This window comes from Zosterops lateralis (genome assembly GCF_965231275.1).
Source record: "Zosterops lateralis genome assembly, chromosome: 3".
NCBI lineage: Eukaryota > Metazoa > Chordata > Aves > Passeriformes > Zosteropidae > Zosterops > Zosterops lateralis.
This window is the reverse complement of record NC_139764.1, coordinates 995,122-1,021,052: the sequence shown is the minus strand read 5'-3', so window position 1 is coordinate 1,021,052 and position 25,931 is coordinate 995,122. Positions and strand designations below refer to the sequence as shown.

Below are 25,931 nucleotides of genomic sequence, written 5' to 3'. Positions count from 1 at the left end.
CCAGATGACGTCTCTATATTTGTCTCTTTTTCATTGGATGTTTTGGATTGGGAGGGACCATAAAGCCCATCTAGTCCTACCTCTTCCCATGGGCAGGGATACCTTCTACTATCCCAGGGTGCTCCAAGCCCCATCCAATCTGGGGCACTTGGACACTTCCAGGGATCCTGGGGCAGCCACAGCTTCTCTGTGCAACCTGTGCCAGGGCCTCACCAATTTCTGTGTCTGTATTTATGTTTGACATCTCTGAAACTCTTAGAAGAAACATTTAGTTTTAAATAGCTTTAAATAGAAGATGAGAGGAAATTTACTCTTAGGTATTAATCCTCAAAGGTCACACAATTGTTTTTGGAACATTTGGAGTTCATAGGTCACTGTTCTCTGGACAAGAGTCGTGCTCACTGTGTGTTCCTGCTGGCTTTGTTTGGGTTTTTTTAGTGTGTTGACCTACATATTCATGATAGATGTTTCCTTGCCGAATACTGCTGCAACTAAATCTCCTCGTGTCCATGAATTTACAACCCGGATACTTGAAAACCTCAAACCCCTCATGGAAGCAGATGAAGAAATCCAGAATCATGTTATGGAAGAGAATGGAGTCGGTGAACAGGACGAGCGAACTCAGGGCATTAAACTCTTGAAAACAAGTGAGTTAAGGAAGTCAGGGAATGGGGGGGTAGTTTAGCACATGGTGATTGAGGTCTGCAAATTGTGTGGCAGAATTGTTAATATTTTTCTTCTTAATCAGTGATTGTTTCTCTTTATTCAAACAGTTCTCAAGTGGTTGATGGCAAGTGCAGGACGATCTTTCTCTACAGCTGTCACAGAGCAACTCCAGCTGTTACCTTTGTTTTTCAAGGTACATCCTTTAGTTTCTCCTTTGTTGGTTATGCTTGATTAAAAAAGGATTGTATATATAAACTGAAGCTATTTTATTGATATATATTTATAATATTCCAAGGTCAGGTTACGGGCAGCATTGAACAACCAGCTCTGCCCCTGCCCATGACAGGGGGGTGGAACTGGATCACCTTTCAGGTCCCTTCCAACCCAAACCATTCCATGATTCTCTAAGGGACCTTGAGTTATTTTGTTTCCTGCCTACACAATTCTTTCTAAGCAGCTCCTGTTGTTCCTCTGATTCTTGTATTCTTGGAATTTGTGTCATCCAGTCTTACTTCTCAGAGATAATCCATACTTGTGTGCCCAGAGTGCACAAATATCAATAATTACCCAACAGTAATCTGTGTGACCATAAAATAAAAGGTTCATTGAAGTGAAAGTGACCTTGGTAAAGCTTTGTCTCAGTTTTGTACCTGGATCTAAAATACAAAATTAATTGGGTTTGATACCAAGAGAATGACAGTGGAGTACCAAAATCTCACCTAGATATCTTGATGATTTACTGAGAATATTTAATGTCATATTGATTGTTTTTCTCAGCTACCCTAATCTTTCAGCATTATATTGAATGTATTTTTCTTAGACAGCTGTCCTTTCATGAGATCACCCTTGTTTTAAGGGTTTTGCTATCACCAGTACTTATTTACTAACAGGCTTTTGTTCCCTCCCTGCTCTTATTTAGATTGCACCCGTGGAGAATGACAACAGCTATGATGAGCTCAAAAGAGATGCTAAGATGTGTTTGTCCTTGATGTCTCAGGGTTTGCTGTATCCTCAGCAAGTGCCTTTGGTACTTCAGGTGCTAAAACAAGTGAGTGTGGTCCAAACAGCTTAAAGCTTCCTCTCATTTAAAGAGAAGAGTGTACAATACTTAAAATTCTAAGCAAATCAAATACTGATTTAGATCTGAAAGGCTTTATTTAAAGTGTTTTAAAACACTTAGTGTATCTTGTTTAACATTTAAGCCACCTACTTTTAATAACCAATTGAGCAGCATTTTGATATGTTAACATTTGGTTCAATAGTGGAACACTTTAAGTCTCTTCATGAGCATAACAATTCAAAATCCAGTTTCAGAATGAGTCTTCAGCTAAGGAACTGCCCTTGAATCCGATTTTTTTAGGGTTTTACAATATATTTCTGTTAACAATCTGCTTTGGAGTTAAAGCCTGTGAAAATTATTACCTAAATAATAGCTGCTTCCTTTGGAGATAAAAGGTGTATGAAACAAAACTACCTGAATAAAGGAAGTTCTTCGCAACTGACCCCAGAAGCTTTTTTTCTTAAATACTGTTCACTTTCCATCAGGGGCCTGCTTTCTTTGACATTTTTGCCTTCTCACCCTCATTTATTCACTGCAGACAGCAAGAAGCAATTCTTGGCATGCCCGATACACCATCTTAACCTACCTCCAGACCATGGTGTTCTACAATCTCTTCATCTTCCTCAACAACAGTGAGGCAGTCAATGACATCAGGTGGCTGGTGATAAAACTCCTGGAAGATGAACAGCTCGAGGCAAGTGATGCCTTCTCTGCACTGCTTTCACACCACTGTTCCTTGCCTTTGTCAAGTTTTATGGAAGAGCTGACATGTAAATTAATTCAGGAGATGCTTCTGGTTCAGCATTCTTCCTGCTTTGAAAATCAGCTTTATAGGATTTGTTTCTTTTATATTCATTTCAGGAAAATAGTTGATAATTAAATAACCTGTTAGTGATTTTCTTTTTTTAAGTTCCATTACCTCTACTTTTTCACAGAATGATGCATTGCTTGGAGCTTGGTTTCAGTACATAAAACAGGGATATTATTAATTCCACTGTAAATGTGTGTTGGTAGGAAAATTCAACATCCAGGGGCAAATGCATTCCTATGTGAAAAGTGTGTAAAACCACAATTTATTACTCCACAGGTCTGCCTCATCTAATCATATCATATGAATCACAAAAATATTCTTTATATTTGCATCAAGATCTACCTAGAATTGAGGGGCTTGCATTAAGTTATGTGAATTTAAGTCATGCTTGAACAAAGTAAAGAATCTTTAGTATTAACCTCTTGCCTGGCCTATCTCCCCTACATCGTCATTTTCCCTGGTGTTTGTGCAGCTGGCAAATATCAATAAAATCTTACTTTTGGATGCTTTTTTTCCTTCTAGAAGAAAGATTCTGCATCACCTTGCGATCCTACAAAAGTTGTTTGTCAGAACACTTACCTCATAATCTCACACCATTTTGAAAAATACCTTTTATTCACTTGAATGCAATTTATCCAGTTACTTTAAATGTACCAAATTATCCCTCTGCACCTCAGAGGTGCAAATCCAGAAAGCCTACCTGTGTTCCTAACCACTCTGGTTCATGCTGTTGCCATGGAAGCTTTCACTTTTCTCTGAAAAGTAATCTTGTTCTTTCTTGATAATAACTGACAAGATGCAGTATCCTGAGTAATTCCTGTGTAGCTTTTGGATGCTGGATTTTTAAGATGAGATTCATTAGCTTTGACTAGGATTTGGTGGTTTTGGTCTATAGAACTGAGGTTTTGGTTCTTGGATTTTAAGATACTTCAATTTTTTTGTTTATTTTGATACAAAGACCAGACCTGATGATGATTGTTTTAATATGCACAGTTTTCATGTCTTGTTAAGTATTTTTCGTATTGCACTGCAGTTTTACAGGAATTAGAGTATTTGAATAGCCCCTTGCAACTTCTGTAGCTGGGTTTGGCTGGTGCTGTTGAGTGGTTTTGTTCTGATATTTTTGCACTTTTATAGACTGTGATCAGTCCCTTCTGACCAAAAAAATCCAAACCCCACAGGGCTTTGTTTTTATATTCTGTATTTCATCCTGAGTGTGATCATTTATAAATTATCTAGTGCCAGAGGTGGTGAGTGATCAGCTGCTTCATGAATGATTTTAAAGGCTTTGCTTCCAGGCATTCCTCACAGCAAAATGTTCCTTCTAGCTGGGAGATTAATTTAGAAATTAAAGTGGTTGTAATATAGGGAGTAGAGATGTAAATGAACTCAGCTCTCCTGGGAGCTCGCTCACTTCTCAGCCAAGTTGCTTTGTGTCTGGCTCTTGTATTAGCACATTATGTCTCATTTAATAGCTCACCTCTTCAGGGACTCACAAACTGCTGATAAACAGCACTGCCAGCCTCTCACCTCATACTTCTTCACTATCAGCAAAGTAGATCACGTTGAAGAGTACCTTGTAGAAATTTAAATGGAATGGGCCTGAGTCTCGAGAGCTTATTTGAACTTCCTCTGTTTAATTATTGCAGCTCTTACAACTGTACTTATGGCTTTATGAGGCTCAGAACATCATGTTCAAGGATGTGATTCATTATTATAATCTGCTGCATTGGATTCAGAGCACTGGGAGGTGTTTGTGCTCCACAGAGACAAATGTTCTGTTTGCAGTTACCTGTGACAGAATGTACCTATCAAAAATCTGGTGGCAGCATCTCAAACAGTTGATTTGGTTTGCAAGTTTGTAAATTTGGGGAGGCTTTTGTCAGAATGTAGTTATGGAAAGTGGGAGTGAGTTTTGGAGGGACTCCCAAATTAAATACAGTTTTACTTGTCTGTAACTTCCTGGCTTTGGGAGATTTGAAGAGATGAGAGAAATTAGTAGTACTGATGGGTTAGTCACTTGTTTTTACAAGCAAGGATGAGTTGTCTCTACTCAAGATACACTAACAAAGTGCTGTGGCTGGTTTAAAAGGAATGGAAAAGGAAATCTGTATTTTGAATGGCTTGGCAATTAGATGAAAGCTAAGTTTAGTCTTGTTCTTTGGGATTTCTGTGTTACCCTTAGGAAGAATATTTTTTCAACCTGTGTTTCTGGTTTTATTCATGTAGTGCAGAGATGTGGTACTCGAGACAAGGAAGTCTATCGTGCTGGAGTATTACAGAATTGAGTTGTTGATCATAAAGTTCATTTTGCTGTTTATTAATCCCACATCTGTTGTATCTTTCAAAGAACTCTTGTGCTATGGGTAGAACAGAATTAGCTGCGTCTCTGGAACATACCTGCTGCCTTTTCTTGGAAAAGCTCTTCTGCTTTTGTCAGGGGAAAAACTAAATGCTTTTGAATAAAGCCCACTTTAAAACTGATGTCAATACAGAACCTGTTAGGAAGCAAGTTGATTATTTAGTCCTGGTCAACATTTGTGAAGCAGGTTGGTTATTTAGTCTTGGTCAACATTGGTTTCTAAACTTTCTAAAGCTACAATGGAGGTAAAGTACGTTATTTGCTTGAGTAGCAGATTACTTTATGGCAGTTTTTCTGACAGTAGTTCTGTATTACAGCAAAGCATGTTTTTTAATTTTAAAGAGCCATCTAATAAACTACTAATAGCAAAATAATACTTTAAAGGCTTTTGCTGAGCAAGATTTGCTCACTTGGGTTAGTTGGGTGTGCTTAAAAGGGCAGTAATGGCATAAATAACCTGTGTCTTGTCCCATCTGTGCCCAGGTGAGGGAGATGGCTGCCACCACGCTCAGCGGGCTCCTACAATGCAACTTCCTCACCATGGACGGGCCCATGCAGACTCACTTCGAGCAGCTCTGCAAGATGAGGCTCCCCAAGAAAAGGAAGAGGGACCTGGCCTCAGTGGGGGACACAATTCCTTCAGGAGGTAAGAAAGCAGCTTAGGAAGAAATCAGTGTTTTAGGTAACATAGACTGCCATAGAATTTGATGTGCAACATAAATGGCAAGAATACACAGCAAAGACAACTATTTTTATTATGTATTCCTATGTTAAATAAATGTCTTACTCTTCTAGAATTAACATTAAAGAGTTTTTTCCAGTTTCCAGTTCATAGAGATAAGGATGCAGATGATGAGGGATAGCAAGTTCCTCAGTAAATAAAGTTTCTTGGCCGTCACAACATAGTTTCACTCCTTGCCCACCTTAGCTTCTATTTGTTAGCAGTGTGGATTTTTTTATTCTAAAAACCCCAAAAAAACAACAAATACAAAGCAGCCAACAAAAAAATAAACCAGAACAAAACCCCCCTTAGCTAATTTGATTTGGAACTTTGGGTTCTGCATGGGCAGTTAGTGCATCTGAGTCATGGTCATTTGACCCAGAAGTTTGGCTTTCCGTATTGTCCAGTAGTTCTGGGATTTGAGAAAACATTCTGAACAAAAAGAGGGAACATGGAGATGTCGTTCCTGAGTTATTCATTAGTTTCTTTGAGAGAGGGAAGCTCATTTAAAATGTTTATAAAGTGTCCAGCAGTTGCAGATAGATTCCTATTGGAAGAAGGTGTGAAAAATTAAAGGTATGAGAATGAATCTGGGATTCTGAGTAAGGAAGCAGAATCGATCTGGAAGTCCATAAGTTCATGTCTGTAGAACTCTCTGGGTTTCTACAGAGCTGGAGGTCTCTGCAGTGCCAGGGGGTTAGTTGCTGATTTTCTTTAATGATGTAGGTTGATGCCCTGTTTTTGCAGACCTGGTGAAGCGCCACGCCGGCGTCCTGGGGCTCAGTGCCTGTATCCTGTCCAGTCCCTATGATGTGCCCACCTGGATGCCACAGCTCCTCATGGATCTCAGTGCCCACCTCAATGATCCCCAGCCTATTGAGGTAAAAATGCAGCAGTTCTCTATTTCGGAACACAGATGAATACCTGTGACTCATTCTTAGTTCTTTTTTCCTAGAAAAGCATAGGAACCTATTAAGAAGTTTAATTTCTGCTGCTTTTTACTAAATGACTCTGAATAGTTTTAAAGCATGACCTGCTTTTAAGCATTTTTTTGTAGTGGATTTGTCCTTACTTTCAAATGTAAAGCATTAAATTGAAAGCTGCAAGAACTGTATTTATAGTGAGGAAGTGGGTTTTTTTCATTAAAGATGTCCCTTTTGTGCATGCCATTCTAGGAAACATCAACCTGAACCAAACCATCAGGCTGGAATTTTTAAAATGAAGTGTTACGAGCTGCCCTAGAAATAAGTTTTTAAAGAAATAGTTGTTTTTAACTCTTACTGTTTTGTCCTGTCTCTTGGGTTTTGTTGACTGTGGCTGTTTTAGCCAGAGGCGTGAGATGAAGAATTCCTTTGGTGTTTTCAGACCAAAACCACCCTTTTGAAACAGCCAAGGAAAAGGCAGTGGGGGGAAAGCACTTGGCTTCTATTTCATAAGAATTTCTAAATGTTTCCCAGCTCAAAATTGTAGGTCCAGGAGTCCCTTCTGTAAGAATGTTGGAGTCATGACCCTGGTCAAAAGACTAACCAGAACTGTGAAAACTAAAATCCTGGGCCGAATTCCCCAGAGCCTTCCTATCCTCTGAGGGTCTGCTCCAACCCTTGGTGGTACTGAGCAATTGTGTTTGTTGTATCCAACATTGGTTTTGCTGTGGAGCTGGGGTCCCTGACTGACAGAGCTCCATCCCAATTGTGCTGGCAGATGACTGTGAAGAAAACGCTGTCCAATTTCCGGAGGACCCACCACGACAACTGGCAGGAGCACAAGCAGCAGTTCACAGATGACCAGCTCCTGGTGCTCACTGACCTCCTGGTTTCACCCTGTTATTATGCATAGGTGGGTTTTGCCATAAGCTTCACTCTTAGGAATTCTACTCCAGAGTCAGGAAGAATCCTTAACCACAGGGGAAAATGCTGCAGTCAAAATTTCTGGCCCTTACCTCCTCCAGTGGTTTTGGTCAGATTTATTTTGGTTAAATATTTAAAATATTGCCTATCTTTCTGTGCATCTCTGTGCTTTGCTAAGACATTTACATTTCTCTTCTTGAATATTGATGTTCCTTTTCTCCATTTTCTGCCAGTTGGCTGCATTTTAAATCCCTGGCAGTGCCCCTAAAGTGCTGCTTTGATGCCTCTGAGGACTTTGCACCACCCAGTCCAGGCTATCACCTACATCTCAGGATGGGGAATGGCTGCTACCACTCGGTTTCCTCTTCCACGCTCTGGCTTTGCTGCCAGGGCTCTTCACACAGGCATGTCCCCAAAGAGTGAATCCATTCCTGGGGTTTCTCTTTGTTACACTACAAGATTCCCATCTCTATTGTATTGTGATGCTTTGTGACAATATTCCAAGAGAAGCTTTAATTTATCTTTTCAAATAAACAAAAGCATAAGGCAATATTTGTGTTTTGAACTCTTTCTTCTTTCTTTTCAGGTTTCTCCTGGAGAAAATGAGGATGTAGGAATTTTTCTGCGAAATAAAGGAAACTCAAAAGAAATAGATCATGTAGAGAACTTTGTGCTGGAAATCCTGATGCTTAATCAAAACCACTTTTAAATACAAATGTAGAGACCTGGTTCTATTCAAAAGGAATTTCACCTCCCCAGGGAGCAGCCGGGGGAACCCCAAGGCTGTGCCTGTGGGACCTGATCATGAGTCATGGCAAGAGCCTTCTCCTTGGCCTGCATCACACATCAGTCTTGTTTCTGCTTCCTTGCATACAGTGACACTGCACATCCCTCACCCCCTTCTTCTGCCCCGTTCCCAACATTAAGGATATGCCGAACCAGAGAGTGCCACAAACCAGAATTTTCTCAGTGGAGCTCTCCAATTCTGCCGATGCAACTCCTCCACCAGTCCCTACACAACCCTGGGAGCCTTCCTTCCTCAGAGTTTTATTTTTCACTACTGGGATTTGAGTACCATGCAGTCCAGGTCAGGGCAGCATTGCCTTTTTGTATTCTCTCCCTTGTGCAAATGTAAATAGCTGAGCTCTGTGCAGGGGTGGCAGGACACAGCATGGGTAGCTCCTGCTGTCTTGGCCAGACCTTTGGGGGTGTCTTGACCTTGTGTGGAATAAAAAAAATCTATGATTCTCTGCATATTGTTAAGGGGGAAAGGGGTGTTTCCATGTAATTAGAGGCCACAGATAGGAAATGGTGGACTGTTAGTGGTGGATGAATTCACAGAATGAAATGTATGCACAGTGTGGAAAGGCAGTTTTTAACAGTGTATTCTGAAGATTGAGCAAGCATATCTCGTTTGAAGATTGTGGAAGCTCTGTGGTTTTTTTGCTTGCAGCTTTGTTAAGAGACTGGTATCAATTGGCTGTTTAACAAGCTGTTTAATATGTGTTACATAGTTGTAAAAGACTGTATAAATTGTAGAGGCATTGCATTGACAAAACATTGTACAGTTTGCAACCTTTTACATAACACCATTGTGAGATTAATTTGTAAAGATTCATACTTAGATGTTAATACAATAGTGGTTCTGGCTTTTGTATCAAAACAAATGCCATTCTTAGTTTTTTAAATTATTTTAACAGAATATCTGTGTCTGAGAGGGTTTGTTTTGCTTTTCCTGTATCTCATGACTTGTGTCTCATTCAGATTTTACTGCAACATATGTGGCCATTTCTCAATGCTGACATCACATACTCTGGTGTGATCCATTCATAGAACATGAGGTACATGGAAATAACTCATAAACTCATAAACTGGTGTGTGTTTCATCTTTCATGCAAAACCCCCCCAGGAGCACTGAGACCTTTGTGTGGCTCATCCCAAACTTCCAAGCACAGCAGTGCTCCTGGGGCAGTATTTAAGGAGTGTCAGCACACAGATGTAACCACTGTATAGCGTAGTGCCAAAATTATGATTTTAATTGTGTACGTAGTTTAAAACCCAATAAATGGACTGTTTGTAACTACTGCATCTTCCTGTATTTCTAAAGAGGAAATGTGTTGGTTTGAGAGCATAACTTCAGGTTTTTGCAGTGCTTCTGAGCTTTTGGACGAGGCCTGTGTTGGTTCTGGGATTTGGTAATGTGTTAAGGCAACATTAAGGATTAATTAAAGATCTTGTTCTAATATCTAAGAAATCAGCTTTTACATGTATGGAAAAATACCTTGTGCCAGGAAAATGCTTGTTAGCTTCTGAGAACTGGAGAAACTTGTTTCTGTTGGAGTGGGTTTTGCTGATAGAATTTAATCTTTACAAGTGATGGAAAGCCTTTGCTGCAGAGGATCATCTTTAAATGATCCTTGACTGATGGAAGTGTTAGAGCAGATATTGCATGTGCTGTTCTGCAGCTCTGCTGCTTTGTGCTGTACTAGGGAATCTCTTTTCTTAGTCAGGGTGTAGCTGGAATTGGTTGAGGATTCAGTGCACTGTAGGGAATCATGCTCTAATCCAGAGTGGTATTAATTCTCAACACCTTATAAATCCACAGTAAATTGCTTTATCCAAACAGATCCCCCAGTAAACACAGCACACTATTCAAAATACATTTCTATAGGATAAAACACACCTGTGGTAGTGGGAGCAAACTTGTGCTGGGTGAGCTTTGGTGAGGGGAGGGTTGTTAGTCTCTTGTCCTGAAAATGCAGGAACAATTTTATACCACCAAATCTTCACCAAATACCACAACTCCATTACTGGATTTATTTCCCCAAGCAACATCCACATCCTGAATTCTGAACTTCCATTACTGATGTCTTATACTGTCTCTTCCCTGAAGCTGTCAAGACAAACTTAACTGCAGTACCTCAGTCTGGAGAGGGAGAGATTTCTAGCATCAGAAGAGAGATTCTTTCCCCTTGGAACAGGAAAAGAGATGAAAAGTATCTTGAAGACAGTTTGATAGCCTTGACATCCTTAGTGACCACCTGTCAGACTGCACAGATAACCTATGACCATCATGGGGAAGCACCAAAGAAAGGCAGAGACGTAAGGCAGAATTTGGGAGGTTTGGGAGGTATTTTGGTTTGTTGAGATTGGGTGGTTTTTTTTTTTTTTTTTTTTTTTTTTTTTTTTTTTTTTTTTTTTTTTTTGTTGGGTTTTTTGGGGGGGGGGTTGGTTTGGTTTTTAAGCACTCAAGTTGCCAGTGATGTACTGCTCAGTGGTGTGATCTGCCATATTTCCATAATCAGGTGGGTATATTTGATGCTTATTTTGATAAGTAAGAAAATTACCAAGTAGGCAAATTAGATTTTTAACCTCTGCTTTTGGGTCGTGCCACAGTCTCAGCATTGGTGGATTGTGTTGCTAACAAGTTCATGTATGATGTATGAATGGCTTTGGGTTTTAATTAAAGAGGCAAAGGGATGAAGTTCCCTATTTCTTGTATGACTGTATTCCAGGTACGTCCAGGTATCTCCCTTCCTCCCTTCTTAGTTCTTTCCCAGGCTGCTGGGACTGCTGTGCTGGGTACACTGGATGATGTGATGATGTCTCCTGTCAGTTTTTCAGTTAGGCATGCCCAGCATCCCACACCCTGCTCAGTCTCACACTTCTTTCCACAGCTTCAGGCTTCCTGGAATCCTGCAGCAGAGCCTCCAGCTCCTTTTTCCCTAGGGCTGTGGAAAACACAATAATCTGGTAAGATGCAAGGGGTAAAATAAAGCGCCATGGTAGTAGAAGGGTTTGCTGGCCACTGTCCTGGGAAGAGTTTAACTCTGCTGTGAGTTACCAGCTGATGTGTTTTGCATCCTCATAGCATCCTGCAGTACCTGGAAGGCAACTTCTGAGGATTTCTAATAAAAGAAGGGGAATTTAACCTCAGCCTTCTCTAGACTTCCTGGTTGCCAGCAGGCAGAGGAATCCCTACTCCAAGGGAGGGGTTCCAGGTGGTTAATCCAAGGCAAGGTGTTCAGGACATTGGTGCTGTGGTAGTTACAGCCTGGTTTAATGTCAAAGACAAACTTTGTGGAAGATGTAGAATATTGCTGAGCAGATTTTTTGCTGCTGCAGGCAGAGCTGGACACATACTTCCCTTGGGGAATATGAGATGCCATAATTTCTGATTGGCTTCTTATGAAAGCCAGCAACAAACCAAATAAATCTGTTCTAGCAATAAGTGCAGTCAGATTACAGTAAATCAGATAGAAAGCCAGCTGTGTTCACCCTGAAAATACTCTGTTAAAAGCTTTTCACTGCTAGTCTTACTTATTCTCTCCTGGCTTTTATTTCTATTTTTTTTTTTTTTTTTTTTTTTTTTTTTTTTTTTTTTTTTTTGGGTTAATATCTCTTTTATTATTCCAGCTGCTTTCCTCTAGAACTCTTTTGTTAAAATCATAAGATACAAATCTTAGACTGAGATGAGGACAGATTTCAACAATTAAAAGTAATTTTCAGTTAATACCTGCAAAAGAACACTGTTGTCAAAAATGCCTTGGGAACATTGTTTCTCCTTATGCAGTAGGAACTCCAAGACTGAACAATGAGAAACTTGACAGGTCTAGAGAGCACTGGATTTTTAAGGGATTAGTTTAAGGAAAGGCTTTGAATGCTGCAAAGAGTAAATACTCTTGTAGCTTGTGCAAGGTAAGTTTTGCTTTTGTGATTCCTACCTTGCAAAACACACTTCTTCCACTGCTTTTTTCCCCCACCCAAACTTTGGCAATTATTTTAAAAGCTAAAAAGTCCTTTTTAAAAGGGACAGACTGGTGTGACACTTTGTTGTGCCAAAGGGCCTGGGAAGGGCTTTGTGCTCCCATGGAAACCCTTTTTGCCTCAGCTCATTCCCTTGCTCTCTGAGAGCAATCCCTTCTCATTTTCTGCTGGAATATTTTAGGTTTGCAGGCTTGAACCAGCTACACTTTCCCCTCCATTTCAAACCACAGATAACAACTGTTGAGGGGTAAAACAACCAAACCCCACTCTTGCATTAGGCTAACCTTTTGTCACGCTTGTTTAGTCCCATAATTCAGCGTCCTCTGATGTTTATAAATAAGAAAATTCAAGGAGGGAGATTCCAGTTTGTTGATGAAAAAGCAACTCTTACTCAGGAGGGCCAAGGTTCACCCACAGATTTCACATTAACCACAACTGGAGAACAAAAATACAAGTAAAGGAAAAGAAGAGACAGCCAAGCTGAGAGATGACATGATGTGAAGACACAGAAAACCATGTTTTGGGTTTTGAACGTTCCCACTCCTGTATACAACCAGTTTAAGGACAAAAACAAGGCAAAATGCACCTGCCCAGGTTGCAAGGCACTGCTGCAGCCAACTGCTGGCACTTCTCCCAAGAACAAATCCATCCCCATTGCCACTGGGCATGTGTTTAGCACAGCAAGGCTCACAGGCCAGGCTGCTTTCCCCAGCCAAAGGGTTAAAAAAATATTGCTCAGAGGTTTAGAAAGGAATGTGTTGAAAAATAAACAGGCAGGTGGCAGGGGGAAGCTTTCAGGTATCAAACTTGCACACTTGTGGCTGTCTGGATGGTTCTACAAAGCACCTGGGGTTGGGGATAGTTATTAAAACAATAGATTATGAATATATAATGACTGTAAGAGAAGTGCATGCATAAGTCAGAAATACTGGCTCTGTTGTATTTTCATAGTGCTTTTGTGCCTTGCCTAGCTGGATTTTGGCCCCTTCCACCTGGATTTCCAGTGCCATGGAGGCCCCTCAGCTGCATCCGCCTTGGAGAACATGCACTGAGTGCTTCCTTACCCTCACATCCCTGTAAATACTTCAAAAACATCCCTTTAATGCTCAGATATCCAACATATTTGTGATAGGAGATGGCAGTTAACAGATAAAAAAATTATGCTGATTGTTTTCCCTCCCCATGGGAACACAGAAGATGCTTTGCCTTAGATCCTGTGCTTCTGAGCAAATGCAAAACTTTGATGCTGAATGGTTTTGGGCTGAGGCAGGTGTTTTGTTGGTGCACAGATCCTCTGCTCTGGGGGGGACCCTACCTGGAACACTGCATCCAGCTCTGGGTCCCTGGTACAGGAAGGACCTGTTAGAGCGAATCCAGAGGAGGCACCAAGTTGCTCCGAAGGATGGAGCAGCTCTGCTGTGAGGAAAGGCTGAGAGAATTGGGATTGTTCAGCCTGGAAAAGAGAAGCTTCAGGCTGATCTAACTGCAGCCTTCCAGGACCTGAAGGGAACTTACAGGAAAGGTGAGGAATGACTATTTACAAGAGCATGTGACGGGACAAGGGAGAATGGGTTCAAATTGAAAGAGAGTAGGTTCAGACTCGATATTAGGAAGAAATTCTTCCCTGTGAGGTTGGTGAGGCCCTGGCACAGACTGCTCAGGGAAGCTGTGGCTGCCCCTCCATCCCTGGGAGTGTCCGCGGTCAGGTTGGACAGGGCTTGGAGCAACATGGCTAGTGAAAGATCCCTGCCCATGGCAGGGAGAGGAACGAGATGGTCCTGCAGTCTACTTCCCACTCGAAGCCTTCTGTGATTCTCTAGACCACACTCTGTGCTGCTCCACCCGCTCGCATCACCGCTGCTCCCCGAGTCCCAGCAGCGGGGATGCAGCGGCAACGGGGCTTCGGGCAGCTCGGTGCCGCCTCCCCCGGGCCCGCCTGTGCTCGGCGGCGCGGGGGGGGGCCGGCTCGGCCCCGCGGCGGCGGAGGGAGGGGAGCGGGGAGGGGCCGGGCCGGGCGCCATGGCGGGGCGGGCGGCGCTGAGGCAGCGGTGAGCGGAGCAGCTGGGCGGGAACCCTGAGGCGGCGGTGAGGAGGCGGTGAAGAGGCGAGGCGGGAGCCCCGCGGCGGCGATGAGCGGGCTGTGAAGGGGCCGGGCGGCGATGAACGGGTCGGCGCGGCTGCCGGCCGGGCCCGCGGAGCAGCTGGGCGCGAACGGCAGCGGCCCCGCGGAGCTGCGGGAGGGCACCCACACCGCCACGTTGGCCGCCTGCGCCTCCCTGCTGGCCCTCGTCTTCTGCCTCGGCTCCTACGGCAACCTCATCGTGCTGCTCTCCTTCTTCGACCCGGCCCTCCGGAAATTCCGCACCGACTTCGACTTCATGATCCTCAACCTCTCCTTCTGCGACCTCTTCATCTGCGGCGTGGCCGCTCCCATGTTCGCCTTCGTCCTGTTCCTCGGCCCGGCCCGCGGCGTGCCCGGCAACTTCTGCTTCACCTTCCACCTCACCACCTACGGCTTCATCATCATGTCCCTCAAGACGGTGGCGGTGATCGCGCTGCACCGGCTGCGGATGGTGCTGGGCAAGCACCCGCACCGCGCCGCCTCGGCGCCCTGCTCGCTGCTGCTGACGCTGCTGCTCTGGGCCGCCAGCTTCACCCTGGCCACGCTGGCCACGCTGCGCACCCGCGGCTCCCGCCTCTGCCTGCCCGTGGCCGGCCTGCCCAGGGGACAGGGCAAGCTCATCCTCTACCTCTACGTCACCGACTTCATCTGCTGCGTGGCCGTCGTGTCCGTGTCCTACGTGATGATCGCCCAGGCCCTCCGCAGGAACGCGCGGGCGAGGAGGTGCCCGCCCGCCGTGGCCGGGGGCGCTCCGCCCTTCGCGGGGCCCGGGGCCGTGCCCGCCATGTACCGGACCCAGAGCTGCACCAAGCCGCCCCACGGCCGTGCCGAGCTCGCCGGCCGGCTCCCGCTGGCCTCGGCCGTCAACCTGGCCACGGCCAAAGACTCCAAGGCGGTGGTGACGTGCGTGGTCATCGTGCTGTCCGTCCTGGCGTGCTGCCTGCCCCTGGCCATCTCCTTGGTGCAGGACATGCTGTCCGGCAGCGGGGGTTTTGTGCTCTACCAGTTTGAGCTGTGTGGGTTTACCCTAATTTTTTTCAAGTCGGGATTAAATCCCTTTATATATTCCCGGAACAGCGCGGGGCTGCGAAGACGCGTGCTCTGGTGCCTGCAGTACGTGGCCCTGGTCTTTTTCTGCTGCAAGCACAAGACGAGGCTTCGAGCCGTAGGCAAAGGCAGCCTGGAGGTCAACAGGAACAAATCGTCCCACCACGAGACCAACTCGGCCTACGTGTTGTCTCCCAAGGCTCAGAAGAAGGGTTTGGAGCAGGCGTGCGGCGCCAGCTACTCCAAGGACAGCGTGCTGAGTCCCAGGGCGTCCGCGGGGCAGCAGCACTACGGGCAGAGCAGCTCCACGCCGATGAACACGCGGGTCGAGCCCTACTACAGCGTGTACAACAGCAGCCCCTCGGCGGAGGCCAGCACCCCCCACAGCCTGCAGGGCTCCGCCTTCGCCAGGCCCTGCGGGCTCCATCCCTCCGGCAGCGCAGGGTGGGACTGCGGCGCTGCCCCCGCCAGGCACGTACCGCTGCCCTCCGTGTAGCCTTGGCACCACCCAGCCATTCTTGAGGGTGTCCTGCTCTGCTTCGGGCAGGAATCGCTCCAAACGCCGTGACACTGCTGCCAATGAACAGAAACGCCGTGCCCGTTTGCGTTTGAAGCAAACGTGGGGCTGTCGCCTTCCGTGACGGTTTTGTTACCAAATTTTACCGCTGGGCAAGTAAAGGAAAAAAAAAAAAAAAAAAACCACCACACAACACAAACAACCTAGATGCCATGACTTGTGGTTCATTATGTCATAAAGTCGGGTTGGTCAAGGCTCAAAGTAACCCGGGATAGGGGGTTCCTGTGGCAGGGGATGGAACTGGATCATCTTTAAGGTCCCTTCCAACCCAAACCATTCTATGATAACGCCAAATATTATACATATCTTGTATTTTCAGGAAAGAAGAATTGGGAGATGCTTGCTAGTGTTTGAGTTTAAACTCTTCCCGTTGTAGAAGGTTGGAAGAATCAATGCTTTTCAGTAATAACAAAAGTCCTTTATCTTCATGGGGTGAAACCCTGGTTCTGTTGAGGTAAATGGCAAAATTTCTATGAACTCAGCTAAAGTTCAGGATTTCAGTTTTGACTACTGCAAGTGGGATAAGGCTTTGTTTGGTCAGTGTTATATTTCCACTGGGGAGGGGCCTTTGGGAAGTGTGACACTGGGATAAACCTCTGCAGTAGGTACATTAATATCTGCTGGACATTGATTTTAATGATGGTGGTATTCTGTATCCCAAAACAATTTGGACAAGTGTTTTACATCTGATAGAAATAACTATGTCCTACCTAATTATTTGCATTACTTGAGGATAAAGATGAATTTTGCAATATTATGGGACTGATACACCAGGAAGAATACAGTCAGCTCTGGCATTCCCTAACTGGTCAGCTGTCAGGCACAGAGTCATGTTGCTGCTTGCTCTTTTGCCCATGACTTTGTATAAATTGGGATTTGGCTATTCCTGACAAGCAGAACTGGCAGCTGTTAACATGCCTATAACCAGAATGACCAGTTCCTGAAGTTTTGTTAGATCTAACATCAGTTTGATTTCATCTGTTTGCTTAGAAATTTTGTTGGTTGGTCTACACGGCAAGCAAATAACAGAAGTTAAATATTTTCTTATAAATTCACCTATTTGTATTTATTTTATTGTGGGAATTCCCTGGGAGACAGAACAATTCAGGGGCTTTTACATTCCTGACACTTCTTGCTCTAAGTGGCCAGATCTCTTCTAAACAAGCAATCACCTGTCAGCTTCTGTGGACTTCAGCAGAGCCTCAGTGTCTCCAAAATAATTGTGTCACAGGCTTTTGATGCCTTGCAATAGGAAAGTGCCACATCTTCAGGAAAATGACAGTGATGGGAACGTGATTTGATACTTCAGAAACAAAAAATGTCCACATCATTGCTGTCTGTGAGTTGTTTGTTCAAGGCTTTTTGGTAACTAAACTGTTCTCAAGATTCTCCTGGAACACTGTTCTTTGTTTAACACTGAATATGAATTAATTCTGGATAATTCAAACCAGCTTTCTTGCAATAAAATCAGTGTGAACAACTTTCTAAAACAAGTGTAAAATGGAAAATATTTCCATAAGTCTAAAAACCTCTCTGCCCAGGTTTGTTTGTGTTTTTTTTTTTTTTTTCTCTAAATGAATAATTGTGGTTCTTTTTAAACTAAGTATAAAAGATAATGAAAACATCTTGTTTGGCTGTTCTGTATTTGAATTTCTCTTCAATATAAATTGTATTGAAGGGAAAAATGTACGAGGCAGTTTTAGGGGTTTGCTGTGTGCATGCGCAACTTCTCCTGTGCCTTTAGACCACATGAGCGTCATCATGTGTTTCAAAATTAAAACATTCACACCTCATTTGCATTCAGTATTCACGTGGGAGTAAAGCAAGAAGGGGCCAAGCAGGAGGTTTTGTTGCCTTTATGTGACAAAATAACTTGTACTTTGCTTTCTGTTAACACCTGTGTTGCCAGCTGTGCCCTTAACACCACCTGTGTAATTAATATCAGTGTTAATCTGTACAGTGTCATAGTGCCAGATAAGTAAGTGCAAAACCTTTTCCTCTGCAGGAGAAACAAAACCTCATTTAAGTTGCCAGCTGTACTAAATAGTTGTTTTGTGGGCGGTTCATGGACACAGTAAATCAAGATTGGATTTTGAAAGCAGTTACAACTTTGCAGTGAATCATGGACTGAAATAATCAATTTCTTGATAAAAATAATTGGTTTAGACTCTTCTGGAGTATAACTTCTCCCTTTTTTCCCTTATCCTCTTCTATCAGAAGCCTGCTGAGCACAGAACCAGTAAAGAGTCGCTGCAAGCTTAACAAGCAGCAATGGAATTGAGGGGGAAGCAGCAGAATGTGGAGGTGGGAAATGTGTGGGGAGATAGATAGGAAGTGAGAAATACGACCAAGTGGTTTAGAAAGAGGAAGGCTATTAGCAAAGGCTATTAGAAAAACCACTGATTAATTACTTGGGGTTCATTAATCTCATTAACAAGTGACTTCTGGTTGCTTAAATGAATAAAAGTATTTGTAATGTTTTTATAATTCACAGTTTTTAAGCCCTGGATCTCTGTGGTGAAAAGAGTTAGCTTTTTCAGCTGCTGGCCTGCAGGATTGTGGGTTTTATCCTAATACATAAAACCTTGTCGTGGTTTGGAAAGCAAAACCAGTGAGGGGCTCCAAGTCAGAAATATAATTTATTAAGAAGAAAGGTAAAAAGATAAAAATGAAATAAAATAAATGCAATAACACAAAGGACCACTGACAGAGTCAGAATACAACCTGAGCAGGATGGTGGAAGCAGTCCAGATGAGGTGGTCTTCCTGAAGCAGTGATCCTGTAGAAAAAGGTCTGGTAGCTCTGGTCCTCTGGGAATCCAGTAGGTAAGGGCTGCTTGCACTGTCCCACATACCAGCTTATATCCAGGTGAGAATGCTTGGCTCCTCCCCCTGGGCAGAGCATCTCACAATGGGATGAGGAGTTGTGAAGTGGGTCCTTGATGGCCCATTACACAGAGATAACCCCTGGAGGGAGTTACCTGTGACTCATGGGCAAGGTGTTGATGGGCCATTAGCAGAAGACAGCCCAACATTAGAGTACTGCCCCACTTGGTACTAATAGTTGATGAAGATGGTGATAGAATAAATACTTTGTGTACATCCTACACTACAACCCAGGACAAACCTCAAAGCTGATGATGCCAAATCATTTTGCTGAGGAAAGGTGGGTTTGAACTGAGTTCCAAGGGATCTCTGTCAATGGAGATTTTTGTTGCATGTTTCCCCTTTTGGCAGCAAATAGGCTGGTATTGGTCTTGTTTTGTCACAGCAGAGCCAATTCCTTTTCAGAGTCTGTGTTCCAAACATCCTGCATTCCCGGATTTGGGATTTTCTACTGGGAAGTTGTTTGTGTTTGCTCATCATAAGGAGCAAGTCCAAGTTGTGCTAAACCAAATGATTTGTCCTCACCTGGTGTTTATTTTCTGTCACAGTCTGTTGATTTCCCTTGAATGTTGGATCAGCTGAATTTTTTTTTTTTTCCCCAAGCACAATAAATAAAATTATCAAGTGGCACTAGGTGAGGGCAAGGACCATGCAGAGGTAGCACTGAATCCCTTGGAAATGGGTCAGGGTGACTAGGTAAGTTGGAATTTTCCTAAATCAAAATAATGATGTACAGAACTTGCTTATTCTCCAGAGATTTGTGATTAAACAAAGCTCACCCCAGTTATTTAACAGCAGAGACCACCACACTCAGCTGGTCCTTTTTGTACTGACTGGTTGTATATTTTATTCTGAATTTACAAAAGATTTTCAAATCTCATCTCTTCCAGCAGTCACTGAACCCGAAGTCTGTAGCAGTGTGGGTTTAGCCTCTCTCAGAGGGCTAAATTAAGTGACTCTCTAATCTTTCCTTGCCAAAGCACAGAAGGGAGCTGCTCCCTGTGTACCAGCATGGTTTGTGGCTCTCTTACCTGCACACGGGGTGTGTTCCACCTTAAGCTGTCCCAGAACCAGGAATCTGTAGTCCAGTTATTCCTTTCAGGTGACATCCACAGCACTTACATGCTGGGAAATGCTGGGAATAGCTGGACAAATTCAAGCATCCAGGAGAAAAAGGCTTCTAATCAGTGCTCGGGTCTCATCTCTTCAGGATTCTTTATCAGAGGGAATAATGGGTGTGCTGCAGTCCCCCCTAGGACCCTCTCCTGGGACTGATCCAGACAAACCCCTGGGCATCACAGCAGCCTTTGCAAGAGCTAAATGCTTTTATCTGACCACAGGCATTCCAGGCACAGCCCTCGGAGTTCCCTGGGTCTCATTCCAGCTCCTGCATTTCCAGAGCGGATCCATTCTCCGCTCTCACGAGTGGCTCATTGGTTGTTTTTAGGACAGCTTTTAGCTGATGCCAGAACATTTTCTGCTTTTGTTCCTCAGGGCTCCACTTCAAGTAGGTTTTCCTTCTCAGCAGTTTCCTGAGTTTGCTGAATTTCTGTGGGACACTGTGGGGTGGGAGATCTTCCAGCACAATCATGATGAGCGAATCCAGGTTTTCATTCAGGACCCGGTGTTCAGCAAAATACAGCTCGTACTGGCACCAGCAGCTGTTCACAAAGCTGGGAGAGAGAACAAAAAGCACTTTATGACTGTTCTCTATGCAGTAAAAAATGTTCCCAAGCACAGGATGCCCCGGTTTGAAATCCCTCTCGTGGTAACATATATTGAACCCGTCATTTTCCAGCTTTTCCAGCAGGTATTCTTTGGTCCAGTTGGCGTCGCGCTCGCTGTATGAGACAAAGGCGTCAAAGAGTTTGTTTTCTGGCCTCTTCTCATACTGCTTCCTCTTGGCCATGCACCAGTACCAGCCCATCCTGATGTACCAGGGCCCGTCCAGCCGCCAGCAGAGCGCAGTGAGGGCCAGCACGGCCAGGCCGGCGGCGCCGGCGGTCACGGCCAGCTGGACGCCCAGGGAGCAGCGCAGCAGCGTCAGGCGGCTGCTGCCCACCAGGGAGCCCCGGCGCTCCGGGGGGAAGCTGCACCTCACGGCCCCCCTGCCCCTAATCTCCAGCTGGGGCTTGTGGATGTAGACATTCACAAACCAGTAGAGGTCACAGGTACAGAAAAAATGCTCTCCTTGGACGGTCAGAACCCTGAGGCTTGTCAGTGGGCCGAACGTGGCTTCCACGATGGTTGTGATGGCGTTGTCGCTGATGTCCAGTTCGACCAGAGAAGCTGGGAGAGAGCCATGCTGCAGAAAGGAGATCTTATTCCCTGAGAGATTAAAATACTTCAGCCCTGGGAGGGATTCCCCAAAGCCATCGGGCAGCTTTGGGATAAGGTTGTGGCTGCTGTCTAGGCTGGTCAGCACAGGAAGGTGGCTGGCAGGCTCCAGACGTGTGATCAGGTTCCCAGAAACATTGAGATGTTCCAGCTTCTCCAGGGCAGAAGTTAAGGACAACACCTTCACCTTGTTTTTGCTAAAATCACATTTTTTTAAGGATGATGGAAAATACTCAGTGTGTATATCTGTGATTTTGTTACTTTGAATCCTAAATATTGTTAAGTTGGAGAGGGATTTCAGACTAGGGGAGATGACTTTGATGTTGTTGTTGCTGATGTCGAGATGCCACAGGGAGGGGGGGAAATTAGGAAGTACAGAAATGTGGTTGCTGCTGAGGTCCAGAAATAACAGTTCTTCCACTGTGTCAGCAAACCATTCTGGCAGTTCCACAATGGAGCAGTTGGACATTCCTAGGTGTTTCACTTTCTCGGGAAGGCTTTCAATGGGCGTCCCAGCCTCGTTCCTCACAAAGGAGATGGTGTTGATGTGTATGGTTCCAGGGGGAGGAACACACATTGGAAGTGTATTCCTGCTTTCTGAGAATGCTGTGTAGATGAAGTGGTTTCCTTGAACATACATTTTTTCCAAGTTAAACAATTTTCTAGCAAAATTCAGGGGTATTTGGCTGATGTTGGTGAAGGACAAATCAATTTCCTTGATGCTGGAAGGGAGGCACAGTGTATCAAGGCTGTTGATGGGGTTGTTGCTGATGTTTAGGAACAAAAGCTGGTGGGATGGGAACTTACAGAAGAACTCAGCATCCAGGATGTTAATGGTTAACTTGTTGTAGCTGGCGTCGATGGACAACGTATTTTCCATTGGGAAGAACAGGGTAAACAGTGACAGAAGATCCATTTCCACATTGTTGTGACTGATGTCAAGTTCCAAAATCCTGCCCAGGTGGGCTTGGCAGAGATCTTCATCCAGTTTTACCATCAGCTCATCCTGGGAGAGGTTGCTGTGGGACAGGTTGAGTGTCCCGTTGATGGGAGTTCCACAGAGGCTGGGCTCAGGCGTGGCTGTGGGAAGGGCTGTCGTGTTCCTCTCTCCCCTCCGAAAAAGATTCCCTGTGCTTCTCCTGAGCCTGGGGCTAAGGATTTGCAGGAGAGACAGAACTCCAGAACGTGACGGCTCCTCAGCAGGAGCAGAAGGCTCCAGAGCAGCCCCTGAGGATTTGCCAGAGTTCCTGGAAAGCTGCAAAGACCTCGGAGCTTTGCCAGTGGGTGAGAGCTTCAGGTGGGGTGGGAGATCTGACAGAAGCAGCTTCTCATCATTAGATGATAAATCCACAGAAACCAGGCTGAGCAGACTCTGGAACACTCCAGGCTCAACAATCTTGATCTGATTGTAGGAAAAGTCCAGGACTTCCAGCCAGTCAAATCCTTCCAAGTCTCTTTTGGTAATTTTTTCAATGACATTGTGTGAGAAATTGAGAGCTCTTGCTGTTTTTGGAGCTTGTGCTTCTGAGACAGAGGAGAGATTCGAATAGGAGTAGTTATAAACCAAGAAAGCTGGAGGTGTTCTCCACATTAGGAATCCACATGCTCTGCTGAGTAAGAAAGGAATGAAGTAGAAATGAAGGCAGCCAGGAAAGATCCTCATCCTGGAGAAAATAAATGTTAAATCTGTCATTATAATATGAATATCCTTAAAATAATTCAAATTTATTTGAAGTCCAGAAATTGTTTCACTAATTGTATCCATTAATCCCTTTTTATCCAGCAAAAGAAAACACATCTTACTTCAGAGTAAGAGAGAGAGTGTGAGAGAATGATTTGAAGGAGAGCACTATTTATCTGAGGTCGTGGTAGATAAAGTCTGATTTTTTCTTTCTTTTCTTTCCCAGGCGACCCATGCAATACTATCTTCCCCCTGCAAAATCTGAAATGGCCTTCGTGGCTCTGTGGGACTCGGGTTTTATGTCTCCCATCCCGGTGCATGACAACAAAGTCTGACCCCTCCAAAACCTGTCCAGCCACTTCAGTGATGCCCCAGGGAGCTCCACGTAATTGTGTGACTATGGATCTTCCCCTGATCCCAGCCCCTGGAGCTTTGCTCTGCCGAGGATTTACCAGTGACCATTTGTTTGGCCTCACCTCTCGGAGTAAGTTTCCTTGGAAGCAGGATATGGGAGGCAGCCAGGAGGGGTCACTGCCCCAGTGACCCACAGCACTCCGAGTGCCGGGAGCGTCGCCGCCCGGCTCCAACCCTGCCCCGGGTCTCTGCCAAGGGTCCCTGACCCCGCTGCTCCAAGCCGTGTATTTGTTCCCTGCAAAGGCAGCTGCAGAGCTCCGTGTGAGTAACCTGTGTCACCACAGTCCCACCGGCCTTGGGCCACCAGATTTAACTGAAGGTAAGGGGCGACAGTGACTTCCCAGCTCTGTCCCCCGCTGCCAGCAGGACCCCCAGCCCACCCCACATCCCGCAGGAACACCCGGCACGGGGGGGAGCGAGCCAGAAATCCCCGGACTGTGAAAGACATCGTCAGTTTATCACACGGCTCTCTCCTCACTTCCACCCATTCTCCCATCCCTCTGATCCCTCGCACCTGCTCTCCTGAACGCTCCTCCTTCACCTTCTGCCGCCTCGGGCGCCTTTTGTGGAGCCGGGAGCGGAGCGGGGCCTCGCCCCCTGCGCTGTGCCCGGCCGAGGAGGAGGGGCTGGTGCCGGGGATGATCCTCCCCGCGGAAATCCCTCAAGTTTTCCCCTTCGCGCCGCTCTCAGGCGTTGCCCAGCCCGTGGCCGAGGGGGGAAATAAAAGGTGGAAGTTGCTTGTTTAATGCATCACAGCGTCGTCCCGAGGGTTCGCCTCGGCCTCAGCATCGCAGATGGGGGAAAAAACTGACAACCAAGTTCAGCAAGGAGGGCGTGTGCTGGCCACAGGGATCAGCAGGGGCAGACTGCAGGAATGCAGAGGGAGCTTTGAGTGCTGCTCCCAGGAGAGCACAGAGCAAAGGATGGAGCAGCACCCCGGTGCTGTGGTCATGCTCTGTCAAAAACAACACTGCTAACGAGATCGGAGCCAAGGGAAAGATCCAGACAAAGCTGATCCTGGCTTTGGTAACTCAGAAATTCAGGTTACTTGTGCTAATAGCCCATGCTGATGACCAAAGTCACTCAAACTCCTCATAACCATGAAATGACATTGGCTGTAACTTTACCTTTGCCTCTCCCTTAAAGAAAATAATATAAAACCAGCTTGAGTGGGGAGGAAGGTCAGAGGAGAGGCCATCACACGTCCTGGAGTCAGTTAATGCCCTGCAGGGACACTTGGGTAAGAACATTCTCTAAATTATTACCTACCTAGAGCTTTCACTGGGGTCAGAGCTTGCCTTTTTATCTCTTCCAATTTTTATTTTTTTTTTCCACTCTTTTGCAACCACCAGTGACTGGAAACTCTCACAGCAGCCCAGAGGCCCCTCCATCCAGCCCTGGGGGCTGGAAAACCCAAGATGGTTTGTGCTCTCTGATCTGACTGGGCACTTCCCTGCTATGGCAGGTTCTGGGAACTGCCCCACAGTCATCCGTTCTTCAGACAGATCCCAACCTGCTTTGATAAAAGGGAGGTGAAATAGATAAGCTGGAATATGTCAGGGGAAATTTTTGCTCCTGCTGTCAGTGTGGGGTGAGGCCTGTAGTTGGACAATTCTCCATCTAAATACAGTGATGCTGTATTTAGAAGGCATGAACCTTGGGCTGTGCTTTCCTTTGGGAAGGTGGGACAGCTACATCCTAGCACAGGGGCCAGCAAAATCCCAGAGTGAATCAATCATGGTTGGAAGGGACAAAGTAAAAAAGGCAGCTTTTTGGTACAAGCATGGCTATTCCACCAACTCCCTGTGCTGGAATTATTCTGTCATTTGTTTCATCCAACACCCTCTCTGTGTGTTTTTTTGTTTGTCGGTTTGGTTGTTGTTTTTTTTTTTTTTTTTTTTTTTTAATTTTAAACAACCTCTTATTTGGGGAATTGAGGGAAGAGCAGGACACAATGAAGGTCTGACTCAGCAAGGAAGGTTCATACCATGGGGCCAAGAGCAGAACCAGTGCTTTGGGTCATGTGCCATTTGTCTCTCTCTGCAGGAAAAGGGTTTTTGTGCACTGGAAATGTTGTTTAATGGAGGAGAGCTGAACCTGCATAGGAGCTGCTCAAATCCAAAGAAGATCAGCACCAGCTTTGAAGAGACCAGACCTCACACGAGCTTTCCTTATTAAGGTGGGCTTGGATTCAGGTGCTGGATAAAAATAAATTTATGACCTGGAAACGCAGCATTTTATTAAGTTAACAGATACTGACTTCTGAGCTTTGTGACAACAGCAGCAGCTTTCCCCTCTGACCCAGGAAACAAGACACAAACGCACTTGTCCTTGTGAAACAGCTCTACATCCTGAAGGCGTAGGAGCAAATCTAACTCAGCTGTTGGTCAGGAGGGGATGGGAGAGGAGGGGGAGGAAAGCATGTTTCTTTTGGAGGTGGATGTGGGTGCTGGGGCAGCCTGGATGCCAGGCAGGAATAGCTCTGAACGGAGCTTCCTGTGCAATGGGAAATTGAGGCTCAGGAACACGGGTTTTCCAAGAGCCTGTTTGCTCACACCATGGCAAAAGCTGCTGTTGGGGGGCACCAGGTGCTGTGGCTTCTGAGCCAGGGTGGACTTCCCCCTCCCACCAGGG

General features: G+C 45.2%; 3 protein-coding genes across 3 annotated transcripts in view; 2 read left to right on the top strand and 1 right to left on the bottom strand.

Annotated features, from left to right (window-relative positions):
- Window positions 1–8,170, top strand: part of PSME4 (proteasome activator subunit 4) — a 42,377-nt gene extending 34,207 nt beyond the window's left edge. The window contains exons 40-47 of the mRNA XM_083856912.1: window positions 439–647; window positions 774–859; window positions 1,586–1,714; window positions 2,265–2,420; window positions 5,383–5,545; window positions 6,368–6,501; window positions 7,322–7,456; window positions 8,054–8,170. Coding sequence (XP_083713038.1) covers window positions 439–647; window positions 774–859; window positions 1,586–1,714; window positions 2,265–2,420; window positions 5,383–5,545; window positions 6,368–6,501; window positions 7,322–7,456 — 1,012 coding nt within the window. The 3' untranslated portion in view covers window positions 8,054–8,170. The remainder of the gene's footprint in view (window positions 1–438; window positions 648–773; window positions 860–1,585; window positions 1,715–2,264; window positions 2,421–5,382; window positions 5,546–6,367; window positions 6,502–7,321; window positions 7,457–8,053) is intronic.
- A 6,223-nt stretch (window positions 8,171–14,393) lies between these two features.
- GPR75 (G protein-coupled receptor 75) lies at window positions 14,394–16,102 on the top strand (the record flags this gene model as incomplete). The annotated part of the gene is made up of 1 exon (XM_083858558.1): window positions 14,394–16,102. The coding sequence occupies one exon, from the start codon at window positions 14,394–14,396 to the stop codon at window positions 15,897–15,899; it is 1,506 nt and encodes a 501-aa protein (XP_083714684.1). The 3' UTR covers window positions 15,900–16,102.
- A 3,645-nt stretch (window positions 16,103–19,747) lies between these two features.
- On the bottom strand, window positions 19,748–23,830 carry LOC310907941 (toll-like receptor 2). The gene is made up of 2 exons (XM_083858526.1): window positions 23,812–23,830; window positions 19,748–22,866 (listed from the first exon to the last, which is right to left on the bottom strand). Exon 2 carries the CDS (start codon window positions 22,863–22,865, stop codon window positions 20,241–20,243), a length of 2,625 nt encoding a protein of 874 aa, XP_083714652.1. The 5' UTR covers window position 22,866; window positions 23,812–23,830; the 3' UTR covers window positions 19,748–20,240.
- Between the last annotated feature and the right edge of the window lie 2,101 nt (window positions 23,831–25,931).